General features: G+C 41.8%; 1 protein-coding gene across 1 annotated transcript; it reads left to right on the top strand.

Annotated features, from left to right (window-relative positions):
* The first annotated feature begins 6409 nt into the window (after positions 1 to 6409).
* Positions 6410 to 8980, top strand: LOC138897395 (intracellular protein transport protein USO1-like). Its single transcript, XM_070183362.1, has 5 exons — positions 6410 to 6569; positions 7367 to 8064; positions 8148 to 8339; positions 8445 to 8732; positions 8798 to 8980. The coding sequence occupies exons 1-5, from the start codon at positions 6410 to 6412 to the stop codon at positions 8978 to 8980; spliced, it is 1521 nt and encodes a 506-aa protein (XP_070039463.1).
* The last annotated feature ends 4119 nt before the right edge of the window (positions 8981 to 13099 follow it).

Here is a 13099-nt window from a genome sequence, read left to right as displayed (position 1 = left end):
ACCGTGTGGCTTCAAGTAATTTCCTCACTAGCAACACGTGTATAAATTCCACCTTATCTCACTGCATACGCATCAACCCCTACCTTTACACCACCGCATGTGCATCATTATCACAACACAATAATCAACTCGCACCATACGTGCCCATATGCCACAACATTGCCAAAATCAATAATACCAATGTCACCACAACACATAACCCACGACTCAACCACAATATATACAAGAATCTCAATAACAACAAATGAATGAGAAATGACTCAAGAAGGAAAGGTATACCAATAACCAAAAATTTCAACCACAAACGTGTTAATAGCTCTCAACAATTACAACTTCAATAACTCAAAAATGAAGGTATTTCCATGAAATGGAAACTTCAAATTCTAATGTGTAGCATAAGCTTAACAATGAAAGAGATAGCATGAAATAGCTACTACGACTAAATGCATGAGAATAACTCAACAACGAAAAGAATAGCATGTAGCAACAAATACTAATAATTTAATATAAGAGTGACCTCGACAATGAAAACTAGAACATGTAATAACAACTTCAATTAAAGCATGTAAGAATAAACTTGACAAGGAAAGATAGAACAATTAACAACTTCAATGAAATGCTTATAAGTAACCTAAGAGTCTAAGCCGGTTAATTTTCACATATAAGCCTGTATACACACTCGTCACCTCATGTACATGTCTTCCACATAGTTCAAATAGTACAATCAATCCAAATCCTAAGGGGTAGTTCCCCTACACAAAGTTAGGCAAGAGACATACCTCAAACAAGCTAAATCAATCCACTAATAAGCCTTTCCCGTGCAAACCCAACTCTGAACGGCTCGAATCTAGCCAAAATAACTTAATATCATAAATAAAAGCCATAGGAAGCAATTCTAGATAATAACCATTCAATCTTTAATGAAAATAAAAAAAGTCAACCTCAGAAACCAAACCCACAAATTCTGAATGCCCATTCCGATATGAGTCCAACCATACCAAAATCATTCAATTCTGACCTCAAATAGGCCTTCAAATCCTCAATTTATGTTTTAGAAATGTTTTTACAAAAATCTCCAATTTCTCCAATTCAAATAACCAATTAAATGATAAAAACAAAGATGGAATCATGAATAATGGACAAATCCGAGTCAAAAACACTTACCCCGATCCAAATCGAGAAAATCTCCTCCAAAATCACCCAAAATCGAGCTCTCTAACTCCAAATGTGCTAAACGAAATAAAACCCTTGTTTAAGCTTGTAACCTGCACAGGCATTTTGCTTCTGCAACCCAGCAGTCGCATCTGCAGAAAAAGCATCGCAGATGCGGCCTTCACTTAAGTCCAAAAATTTTTCTTTTGCGAACCTAAAGGCCTACCTACGCTTCCTCTTCTGCGGACCAAAACGCGCATTTGCGCTTCCGCTTCTGCGGACAAGGCACCACATTTATGGTCCATTCTCAAACAGCTCAAATCCACTTCTGCGGTTGTGCATCTGCGCTACCATGTCCGCACTTGCGGGCCCAACTCTCCAATCCAAACCTCGCATCTGCGGCCAACCAGCCGCTTCTGTGGCACCGAACTTGTGGGCAAAGCATCGCAGGTGTGAAAGCACCAGACCTCAGCAGATTCAGCAATTCCTCTAAGCCTCCAATTGGTCCGAACTCAACCCGAAACACACCTGGGACCACCAGGATCCCATCCAAACATACCAACCAATCCCAAAACACAACACAAACCTACTCGAGGCCTTAAATCACACCAAACAACATCAAAACTATGAATCGACCCCAATTCAAGCCTAACGAACCAATGAACATTTCCAAATTAGAAACTTGCGTCGAACAAGTCTAATTAACTCTAAATGACCTCAAATGTTGCATGTAAGTCCCAAATGACACAATGGACCTATGACAATTCCCGAAATCATAATTTGAGCCCGATATCAATAAAGTCAACCTTTGGTTAAACCTATCAACCTTCCAAACCTTCAACTTCCAACTTTTGCTAATTCAAGCCAAAACAAGCTACGGACCTCCAAATCAACATCGGGACATACGCCTAAGTTTAAAGTCACCATACAAAGCTATTGGAACAATCAAAACTCCATTACGGAGTCGTCTACATACAAGTCAAACTCCGATCAACTCTTTCAACTTAAGCTTTCAACCGTGTGACTAAGTATCCCAATTCACTTTGAAACCTTCCTGACACCAATCCAACCACCCCGGCAAGTCACATAACCACAAATAAATATATAAGAGGTAATAATAGGGGTACATGGCTACAATATACAAAATGACCGGCTAAGTCATTATATTCTCCCCCTCTTAAATAAACGTTCGTCCTCGAACGAGTATAGAGACATACCCGAAATGCCGAAAAGGTGAGGATAATGGCTATGCATATCATGCTTGGTCACCCAAGTCTACTCCTCGACCGGTTGACCTCTCCACTAAACCTTCACTCAAGCAATGTTCGTTGACCTCAACTTCCAAACCTGCCTATCCAATATAGCCACCGGCTCCTCAATATAAGTCAAATCCTTGCCCAACTAGACTGAGCCGAAATCTAATACATGTTACCCCAAAAGTACATGTTATAATATTTCCAACTTGTCGACTTTTGACGAAACTTATTTTCTTCAATTCGTTTAGCTTCTAAGCTTTCCAACCCCCTTGGTACTTGGTATTCATGATCTTAAGTATTTGTAACCTCCACGGTAACATGATTAAACCTAGTTAACCTACACTTATTTGCCACAGTCTCCTTGATGTGCTTTGCATACTTTGGTACTTCTTGCAAAATATCTACCAATGAAATATTAATCTACCTTCTTCAAAATATCCAAAAACTTCTTGTACGTGGATTATCTTTCAACTTTTGTAATCTTCAAGGGAAAGGAGGCAGTGGCTTGGCCACTATAGGTTGTGGTGGCTTTGCCATGGCCTCTTTCTTTGACTTTTCTAGTTCTCTTGCAGTTTTTTTGTTTAGCTTCCACTGTCGTCTATTTCTCATCAAAGGTCACTTGATTTCTCTTCTTGTATGGAACTTATTATATTCTCCCATTACTCACTGTTCAGCATTGATAGGAGCCTTAGGATTAGACTCAGTGTCGCTAGAGAGTACCCCAGTTGGTCATATTTTTTGGATGCTAGCAAGTTGCCCTATTTGTCACTCCGGTTTACGAATAGTGGTAGCTTAATTCTGATTATCAACCATAATCTTCTTGATCATCTCCTTAATAGTACCTATTTGATTTGCGGACTAATCTGCCTGAGGTAGTTGAATTGTTGCTGTTGACCCTGTGGTCTGAACTAGTTCTGAGTCCCCTGATTCCACTCTGTGAGAAATTTGGATAGTTATTCCAATTGGGATTATAAGTATTTCTATATTGATTTGCTCGGCTTCTATTAGCATTACTAGCAAAATATACTGACTGAGGATTTGCTAGGTAGAGATCACTGGTGTGGCATTCTCCATAGACTTTGCAAAATAATTGCACTTGTTGTACCGGTTGAACCTGCTGTGCTAGAGAAAACAATTGTTTGTTCAGAATCATAGCCATTTTATTGAATTGGTTAGCCAAAGAGGCCACTTATACTGATAGTGTTGATATGGCATCCACCTCAAGTACACCCATGGCCTTATGAATTGTGTCTACCTACTTCTCTCTGTCAGTCTAGGTTGCTCTTAAAGAACTTATCTAGGAGTGCATAGATCTCATCAAAACACTTTTCCAACACTTGACCACCTGCTGCAGCATCTATTACTATCTTTGTCTCGGGATGAAGACCCTCGATAAAACGTGTGAGCTGATACCTCATTAGTTCAATTTTGGTGTGGACCCTCAATAAAATGTGTGAGCTAATACCTCATTAGTTCGATTTTGGTGTGGAACAGTCCCTAAGCAATCCCTTGAATTGCTCCCAACATGAATATAGTGACTTGCCCTCTATTCGTTTAAAAGCAAATATCTCACTTGAAATCTTTGCAGTCTTACCAGATGGGAAGAACCTTTCCAAGAACTTGTGAGCCGAATTATTCCACGATGTAATGGAGTTAGCTACTTCAGCTTTCAATCACCTCTTGGACTCTCCCAACAGAGAAAAAGGGAATAGTGTGAGTCAGATATAATCTGGTGTGACTCTATTGGTGATGCAAGTTCACCGATCTCCAAGAAATTCAGAATATGCTATTGGGATCCTTATGTGGCAGTCACTGTATTTCTTTATTTTTCTTTTATTTTGTTCAAGTTATTTCAGTGAATGAAAATGCCAATAAAGCGAGTAGGTCTTACTAGCCCTAGTACTCGTCAAACATATTTACTTATTCTCCATAGTAATGGATTTACTTTAATTCTTTTCCAAGCATCTGATATTCTAGCTACCTTTCCACTCCTCATCCAAGCAAATCAAATCTGCCTCTTGTGTTCTTATATAGTCCCATGAACTGACCGTTCGCATGTAGCACTCGAATCATATTTTGCTTAAGCTCAAAGTGCCCAGTGATCCTAAGTTTAACGATGCTAAAGGTGACATTAGCAATGCTGAGCATAACCACCTCTTGTTCTGCTAGTGGTTATGCATTTGCCATTTCAACAGGTAGTTAAATGAGTGCTTGAATATTATTGACTTCTCTTGCTTCTCTCAACCTTCTGTAAAATGTTCTCTTAGGTTATGGGTCAAAGCCTTCCAGTCTATCTTGGCTCCTAATCCGTCACTTTCAAGAAAAATATCTGAGAAGCAGCTACGCAACCAAAAAGAGATTAGACTCGACTAACTAAGTAATAAAAGCTAAATCTAGTAAAGTAGTTAATTTAAAAAGTACCCGGCAATAGTGCCAAAAACTTGTTACTTTGAAATGTGCATGGAAGTATACACAGTCAATAAGTAATATAGTGACTTAGAGTCAAATGTCGAACCCACAGAGACTTGTCATTAATTACTAGCTAGTTCAGCTAAAATGTGTTATCTAGTCGATTTTAACAAAACTTGAGTTTTTGTTCCTAAACTTTTACAGTCAAAATTAAATAAGCAATAAACCCAGACAATGGAGAGTTGTTTTTGAGTTGAATACAACAAAGATTAATATTTCAAGATTTTGGTAGGTACACCAATCCTATTGTGTTCTAACTATTCCATTTCAATTCGGATAAGTTATGGTTGCTAATTAACCAGAACAAAGTTACTCATAGTATTCTCTCAAATTACTACTCATCTACTCAAGATAGATTAATGCTTATGGAATTAATTTAATAAGAATGCATTGAGATCACAATATATAATTAAGTGAGATGATTGGGTATATTCATATCCTAACCACAAATCTGTCCCCTAACCATAGGAATAATATCATACTCTCTTTAACACTTCTTTAATCTAAGAACGACTTTGTTTACCCTTAAAATTTGATAATAATTAAACTTATAATGTGGTTCTAAGGACACGTGATTTCACTTAATACCAATTGATAAATATGAAGATTAATAACAGAAATAAACTATAAAGTAAAGCAAACCAGTGTTAGAATGGAACTCAGCCCTCAAGTTTGGATACCCTCGAACTAGTTGATGTAAGAACAATCAAAATATAACAAACTGATGAACAATAGTATAAACGAGAAAGAGAATTATATAACTTTGATATCTGTGAACAATGTGTCCTTACAAATGGTTAATACTCCCCTTTATATAGTAGAGGAATTCTACTTATGGTATAACTCTAATTACAGAAGGAAATTCTATGATTAGCTAATTAATCATTCTTAATTTGATCTGTTCTGAGATTTCCGCCATGATCTTCGATCAGTCATGGATATTTTGCCTTTCTGTTATTATGTTATCTTCGATCTTGCTCGATGCCTGTCTTATTCGGTCTCGATCGCTGCTGGCCTCGAACTCGACAGGTACCTCGAATATCGAACTTGGTACTTTGTCCTCATACCTTGGTCAGATCCACTTCGGGGCCGACCTTCGATGTAGCTCCCTGGTTTCGGTCTGATAGAAAAATTGGGTGGGTTCGGTTTTAACCATATACAGATAGTTCCCTCATTTTTTGGAGTGTAATGACAAGAAATGAATTGAGCCTTCGATTTTTATCTCGACCTGCCATGACATCACCGTCGTGACATAAGCGACGGAAGTGACCAAAATATCCCGTCGGTATAGTTTCCCAAGTAATTAATGAGTGTCAGTTGGTGGTCGGTCACTAGTGCATTTGAACCGTCGCCGTGAATCCAATAAATAGACCCCTTCCTCATTGATTCAAACTTTACTTTCACTTCCTTCTAATCTCCAAAGCTTTTACATCTCTTAAGTTCTTCCCTTTTACAAATCTTCAGGTTTTGCAGTTAATCATTTCTCAAACGCCAAGTCCTATTATCTTCCTCTCCTTTAAACTTACACAAAAATGGCAAAAACATCGAAAACGGTACCTCAAAAAGAAGTTGCTTCATCTTCTCAACCGGCCGGCGGGAAAACGCTGGTGGAACCCCGTCTTGAGGAATGCATTCCTGGGGAGTGTGCGCTAAACTCCGATTTCAAGATTGATAAAGCCTCGTTGATTCCTGGTCGATGCAAGCCCGTGTCGAGGTATATATGCTCAATAACTGAGGGATACCTTAAGCAGGTAAAGAAAGACTACAACTGGGAGGGCAAAGATGTGGTGATCCCGACCCAGGAAGAAGACATCACCACCCATGTGGAAGGGTTTCTAAGTGTTTACACTTACCCTTTCACACTAGGCCCCCTCGAGCCCGTCATCGTTGATTTTTGTCGTCAATATCAAATAACCCTAGGCCAAATCGATCCTTCATTTCGGAGAATTGTTATTCTGCTCCGATTCTTCATGAGCAAAATCGAGGGACTCCCTTTCACCCTCGATCACCTTATCAGATTGTATAGCCCCCGCCTCTATCGAGGAGGGTTAATAAAACTTCAATGTCGGGCTACCAAAGTATTGTTCTCGGGCATAGACGAGGATAAGGATTGAGGCTGGATGGGTTGGTTCATTCGAGTGAGGACTTCCGACCTAATCCCAACCGAGAAGATGCCATTTCTTGAGAAATGGAACATGAATCGTAAGTACCGTCTCACTGTCAGCTTCCATGTATTATTTGTTCCTTTGTCTTTTCTCATCAATGTCTTTTACCATGATGTAGCGGTCGCTTGGATGCCCCATGCGATTCCCGATCTCGAGAGCTGGGTTCAGAACCTGGCCTCGACCTCTACATACATCGAGCGCTCATGACACAACTTATCACAGGGCCGAAGGGAGGCCAAGACTCATGGTAAGCCCACTTGTTTGTGTATTTGATGATTCAATTAAGATGCCCTTCTTCTACTTATTCAATTTTCTTGTGTACAGGCCTGGGCAAGGATGCGGTCATGAGGCCTCTATCTAGTGAGGAGGAGATTTCGATACTGACACCGAAACTGGCGAAGGACAAAAAGAGGAAAAAGACATCAACCTCCAAGGATCCAAAACCTAAGAAGAAGAAGGCTCGTAAGTCGAAGAAGAACATCATCCATCTCACCAAAGACTATGTTCGGCATCCAAGGAAGGAAGATAAAAAAGAGAAAGAAGACGACTCCGGGCTGGTGGCCCGAGTGGGAATGTGCACCGAGGCCCCAAAGGCCACTGAATCGGTGAAGGCTATAGAGACTCCATCTCGAGATGAGGGGGTCTCGGGAAGAGACTTGGGCGAAGTCCCCGAGTCACCGAGGATTGAAGATGCCTCCCACGATAAAGAGCCAACGGTGGGTACGGCTATAAGGGCTGGTCTAGAGGCCCCTCGAGATGGAGATAACGCCCCAAGTGATCCTCTTGGGGCAATAGAAATTGGAGGCTCCCCGCTGCTCCCCTTATTTTCTGAGGAGATGATTCAAGAGGCTCGGGCCTTGAAGACCCCCTCCATCGAAGGAGACCACGGAAGGGAGGACCCCTTCCATGATTACTTTACTAGGGTTGAAGATGCTACCGGCCTGAGCAACTTGGAGGTCTCGAGGAAGGACTCGGGCGAGGCATCGAGCCTTTTCAACGAAGCACAGCAAGCTATGAATCGGGTAAGCCTTAACTCCCTTTGTTGGTATTACCTTTGTGTTCATTTTTCTCTTCCAATCTAACTTCTTTTCTTCTTTCTGCGTAGGCCTCAGCGCTTCATCGGGAAGTATTTTCTCGGTCTCGAGCTGAGCTGAGTCGGTACGAAGCCGACATTCAAAGGCTTACCGAGGAGAGGAATTCCCTCAACCTTCTCAGTGGGCAAAAAGAAGAAAATATCAAGGACCTCCGAACCGAGTTGGCCACAGCTCACAAAGATCAGACCAACCGAATCGAGCAGGTAATGAAAATCTTAAAAGCTCATGGGCTCGATTCGGGAACGATGGCTAACATTTCAATCTCACAGCTACAGCAGAAGGTCGAGAGGATTGAGCAATTCTACTAGGAGGTCGACGTGATGAAGGCGGAGACCTTGGGGTGGAAAGAAAGTATGGACCGCCTTGCTGCTAAAAAAGAGGTTGCTCGAGCCCAATTGTCATCGGTTGAAAGTCAGCTTCGAGGCATGAAGGAGAAGAGCTTAGCTCAGGGAAAGAAAATAGAGGAGATCGAGGCTCGGTTGGCTTCCGAACTTGCAAAGGCCAAATCTGAAGCCGAAAAGGCAAAGGCCGAGCTAGAGGTGATCGTGGCTGTCTACTGGGCCGATGCCGAAGCCGCTCAAGTCCAAGCAAGAAAGGTAGCCGAGACCGCTCAAACTCGAGCACCTTGGATTGCTGAACTCGTCAAATTCCAATCTCGGAGGGAAACCCTCGAGGAGATCCACGCTCGAGATTTCGATCTTACCGACGAGATATAAAGGCTAAAGAGCATGAAGCTGATGCTGGAGCAGTGGCCTCTTCCAATGATGATGATGATGGCAGCAAGAGCGGGTCCGAGAATGGGGAGGACCTCGATGGAGAAGAAGCTGCCCCTGAGGAAAATTAGGAATCGTAGGTTTTTTCTTTTTTAATTTTTTGTGCGGGACCTTGATCGATCCTTGTAAATATCTTCGTATATATAAAAGATCTTTTTTCTTTTTGACTTGTCTTTATTCTATTTCTTGTCTTGTAAAAATTCTATTTCATTCATGCCTTCATGCCTTATGGAGATTTTGCTCACAAGTTTGGGACTTTAGGCAACTAGACCGAAGTCGGACCAGCGTAGTCTTTAAAATCGAGTGAGTACTTGCTCGAACTCGAAGTAGAGTGACCCTTAGGTTTTAATTGAGTGAGGATGATTTCTCTAACTCAGAAATAAAATGGCCCTTTAGGCTCTCGAATTCATAAATAAAATGGCCCTTTAGGCTCTTGAATTAGGCCGATACGGCCACCATAGTAAAAAGAATGTCTTTCTCCCCCTTTTCGGCTTGAAAAGTTTATTGTTTAATCATATAAAATCTGTTGTACCTTATCATTAAATAAGGGATTTGCTCGAGAGTTTGAATGATTCCGTACCCATTAGGGTTTTCAAGGGTCGATATTATCCAGACCCTTTGTTTCGTAATGCCTTAGCATAAAATTAAGAATTTGTTCGAGAGTTCGAATGACTTTGTACCCATTAGGGTTTTTGAGGGTCGATATTATCCAGACCCTTAGTAATTCAGTCGAGGGTAGCCTTTTTAACCGGTTTATGAAAATATTCGAAGGTCTGTTTTATAACGGAAATCGAACGTCTCCGAACCGTGTTAATTTGGCCGTAGCCTTTAGCTTAGGATTCGCCTTTAGGGGTTGTTCCCCTATTATACTTCGAACTTGTTCGAAGTATCAATCCCCAAGTAGGGTGGTCGTGGCCTATAAAATCGAGGGTTACCTTTTTAAGGTCTTACGATCTCGAGGTTTTAGTAATTCGATCGTGTCGATATTTTGGATGGCAGTCCCCGAGTGCGGGGTCAATTGTTCGAACTTTAGTTGTGATCGGCCCTTAAGCCAGTTTTCACAATAGATCACAAGCACGACATTGTAAAGTAAAAATTTCTCTAAGGCATGAAATATCTAGAGAGGAAAAATACTTTTTTCAATATATTATACATGCGTACACGTTTTGCCATTAGGGCTCGAGTAATCTACATGGACACGGTTCATTTTACCGTTCGGTCCTTTACAAAATTTGCCTATCGAAATCCTATCGACATGAAGTATTTTCCTTGTAACTATCTGAGGGTGATACCCCCCAGTATTCGAGGTTGATTGTAAAGGAGCCTCGGATACTGTTGAATTGCTCTAAGTTAGCACGAACAATGGTTGCCTCATTAAAAACCTCGCCAGAAAAACCCATTTGGGACAAAAATCGGTCCAAGGGAAAAAGAGTGCAACGCGTGCTTTCAGACCTAAGGACTTTGTATGTGAAGAATCCTTGGGTGTCTTCGATTAAACACCTGCAAAGGGTTAGTATAATATAAACGAAAATGGAAAAGGTCGTACCTTAGCAGTAATATCGTTTGAGGAGTGATATGTTCCAATTGTTTGGTAATTGTTCGTCGTTCATCGTGCCAAGTTTGTAGGATCCCTTTCCGATGATATCGAGGACCTGATACGGTCCCTCCCAGTTCGGGCCAAGTTTTCCTTCATTTGGGTCTCGAGTATTGAGGGTGACCTTCCTCAGAACCAAGTCCCCAATTTTAAAGTGTCGAAGATTAGCTCTTCGATTGTAGTACCTTTCGATCCGTCATTTCTGTGCGGCCATTCGAACGAGGGCGGCTTCCCGCTTTTTATCTAGCAATTCGAGGCTTGTATTCATTGCCTTGTGATTTGACTCTTCTGTTGTATATCGAAACCTGACGCTAGGTTCCCCGACTTCAACCGGGATCAGAGCTTCGGCACCATATACTAAAGAGAATGGTGTTGCCTCCGTACTGGATTTTGACGTTGTTCTATACGGCCAAAGGCTTCGGGAAATATTTCTCTCTATTTTCCCTTAGCGTCGTTCAATCTTTTCTTTAGATTTTGAATGATGGTCTTGTTTGTCGATTCGGCCTGTCCGTTCCCACTAGGATGATACGGCGTCGATAGGATCCTTTTTATTTTGTGATCTTCAAGAAACTGTCACTTTGCTGCCGACGAATTGCTTTCCATTGTCGCATACGATCTCGGCAGGCATCCCGAATCGGCATATAATGTGGTCCCAGATGAAGTCTATGACTTCTTTCTCTCTAATTTTCTCGAAAGCCTGTGCTTCAACCCACTTAGAGAAATAGTCGGTCACAAACAAAATAAATTTATCTTTACCTGGGGCCGATGGTAGAGGGCTGACGATATTCATTCCCCATTTCATGAATGGCCATGGGGATAAGACTTAGTGGAGTTGCTCTCCAGGTTGGTGAATCATCGGTGCATACCTTTGACATTTGTCACACTTTCGAACAAACTCTTTTGTATCCTTTTCTATATCGACCTAATAGTATCCTGCTCTGATGACTTTGTGAACCAATGATTCAGCACCGGAATGATTTCCGCATGTGCCAATGGTCCATCGAACATCCTTTTATAAAATGTTCCATCTTCGGCCAATGTGAATCGTGCGACCTTCGTACGTAGAGTCCTCGATTCCTTAGGATCCGATGGAAGCTTCCCATTCTTTAGGTACTCGATTTATTTGTTCCTCCAATCCCAGGTTAGACTTGTGGAGTTTACTTCAGCGTGGCCTCTTCGATTACTGACCTTGAAAGTTGTACGACAGTCCCTGAGCTAATCTCGTTGTCTTCGACTGATGACCCCAAATTTGCAAGGGCATCGGCCTCGCTATTTTGTTCTCGAGGCACATGCTGTAGGGTCCATTCTTTAAACCGATGTAGAGTCCCCTGTAGTTTGTCCAAGTACCTCTACATTCGATCTTCTCGAATCTCGAAGGTTCTGTTGACTTGGTTTACCACAAGCAGGGAGTCACATTTGGCCTCGATGACCTCTGCTCCCAAACCTTTAGCTAGCTCGAGACCTGTAATCATGGCTTCATACTCGGCCTCATTGTTAGTTAACTTGGAAGTTTTGATAGTTTGTCTAATTGTATTACCCGTGGGTGACTTCAAAACGATGCCTAGCCCGGACCCCTTCACGTTCGAAGCGCCGTCTGTGAAGAGGGTTCACACCCCCAATGATGTACACGACTTTAATAATAGTTCCTTTTCGACCTCGGGTACGAGGGCTGGCGTAAAGTCGGCCACGAAGTCCGCTAAGATTTGAGACTTAATGGTCGTTCAGGGTCGATACTCGATATCGTACCCACTAATCTCGACGGCCCATTTGTCCAATCGGCCCGAAAGTTCGGGCTTATGCAAAATATTGTGAAGGGGATAAGTAGTTACCAGACAGATCGGGTGATACTGAAAATATGGTTTTAATCTCCTAGAGGCGCTTATTAGGGCAAGCGCTAATTTTTCTAAGTGTGAGTATCGGGTCTCGGCCTCACCTAAAGTTCGACTAACATAGTAAACAGGAAATTGCGTACCTTTCTCTTCTCGAACTAGGACCCCACTTACTATGATTTCCGAGACTGCTAAGTACAAGTAGAGTTGCTAGTCCGTTTTCGGAGTATGAAGCAGTGGCAGGCTTCAGAGGTACCTCTTTAATTCTTCCAATGCTTGTTGGCATTCCGGGGTCCATACAAAATTGTTCTTCTTTTTGAGGAGTGAGAAGAACCTGTGACTTCTATTTGAAGACCGCGGGATGAATCGGCCTAGGGCGGCTATGCGCCCTATTATTCTTTGTACGGCCTTAACATTGTCCACGGCTGTGACGTCTTCAATTGCCTTGATCTTATCGGGGTTGATTTCGATCCCGCGATTTGATACCATAAAGCCGAGGAACTTGCCCGAGCCGACCCCGAATGCACATTTCTCCGGGTTGAGTTTCATGTAGTGTTTCCTTAGAAAATCGAAGGTCTCCTGCAAATGTGTCAAATGGTCCTCTGCTCGCAGGGACTTAACTAGCATATCGTCAATATAAACCTCCATTGATTTACCTATTTGTTCTTCGAATATTCGATTTACTAAGCGTTGATAAGTGGCACCAACATTTTTTAGTCCAAACGGCATTACATTATAATAATAGGTGTCGTACCTAGTGATGAACG

The sequence above is a fragment of the Nicotiana tomentosiformis genome, chromosome 8 (genome assembly GCF_000390325.3).
Source record: "Nicotiana tomentosiformis chromosome 8, ASM39032v3, whole genome shotgun sequence".
Taxonomy (NCBI): domain Eukaryota; kingdom Viridiplantae; phylum Streptophyta; class Magnoliopsida; order Solanales; family Solanaceae; genus Nicotiana; species Nicotiana tomentosiformis.
This window is presented reverse-complemented; position numbering and strand designations above follow the sequence as displayed.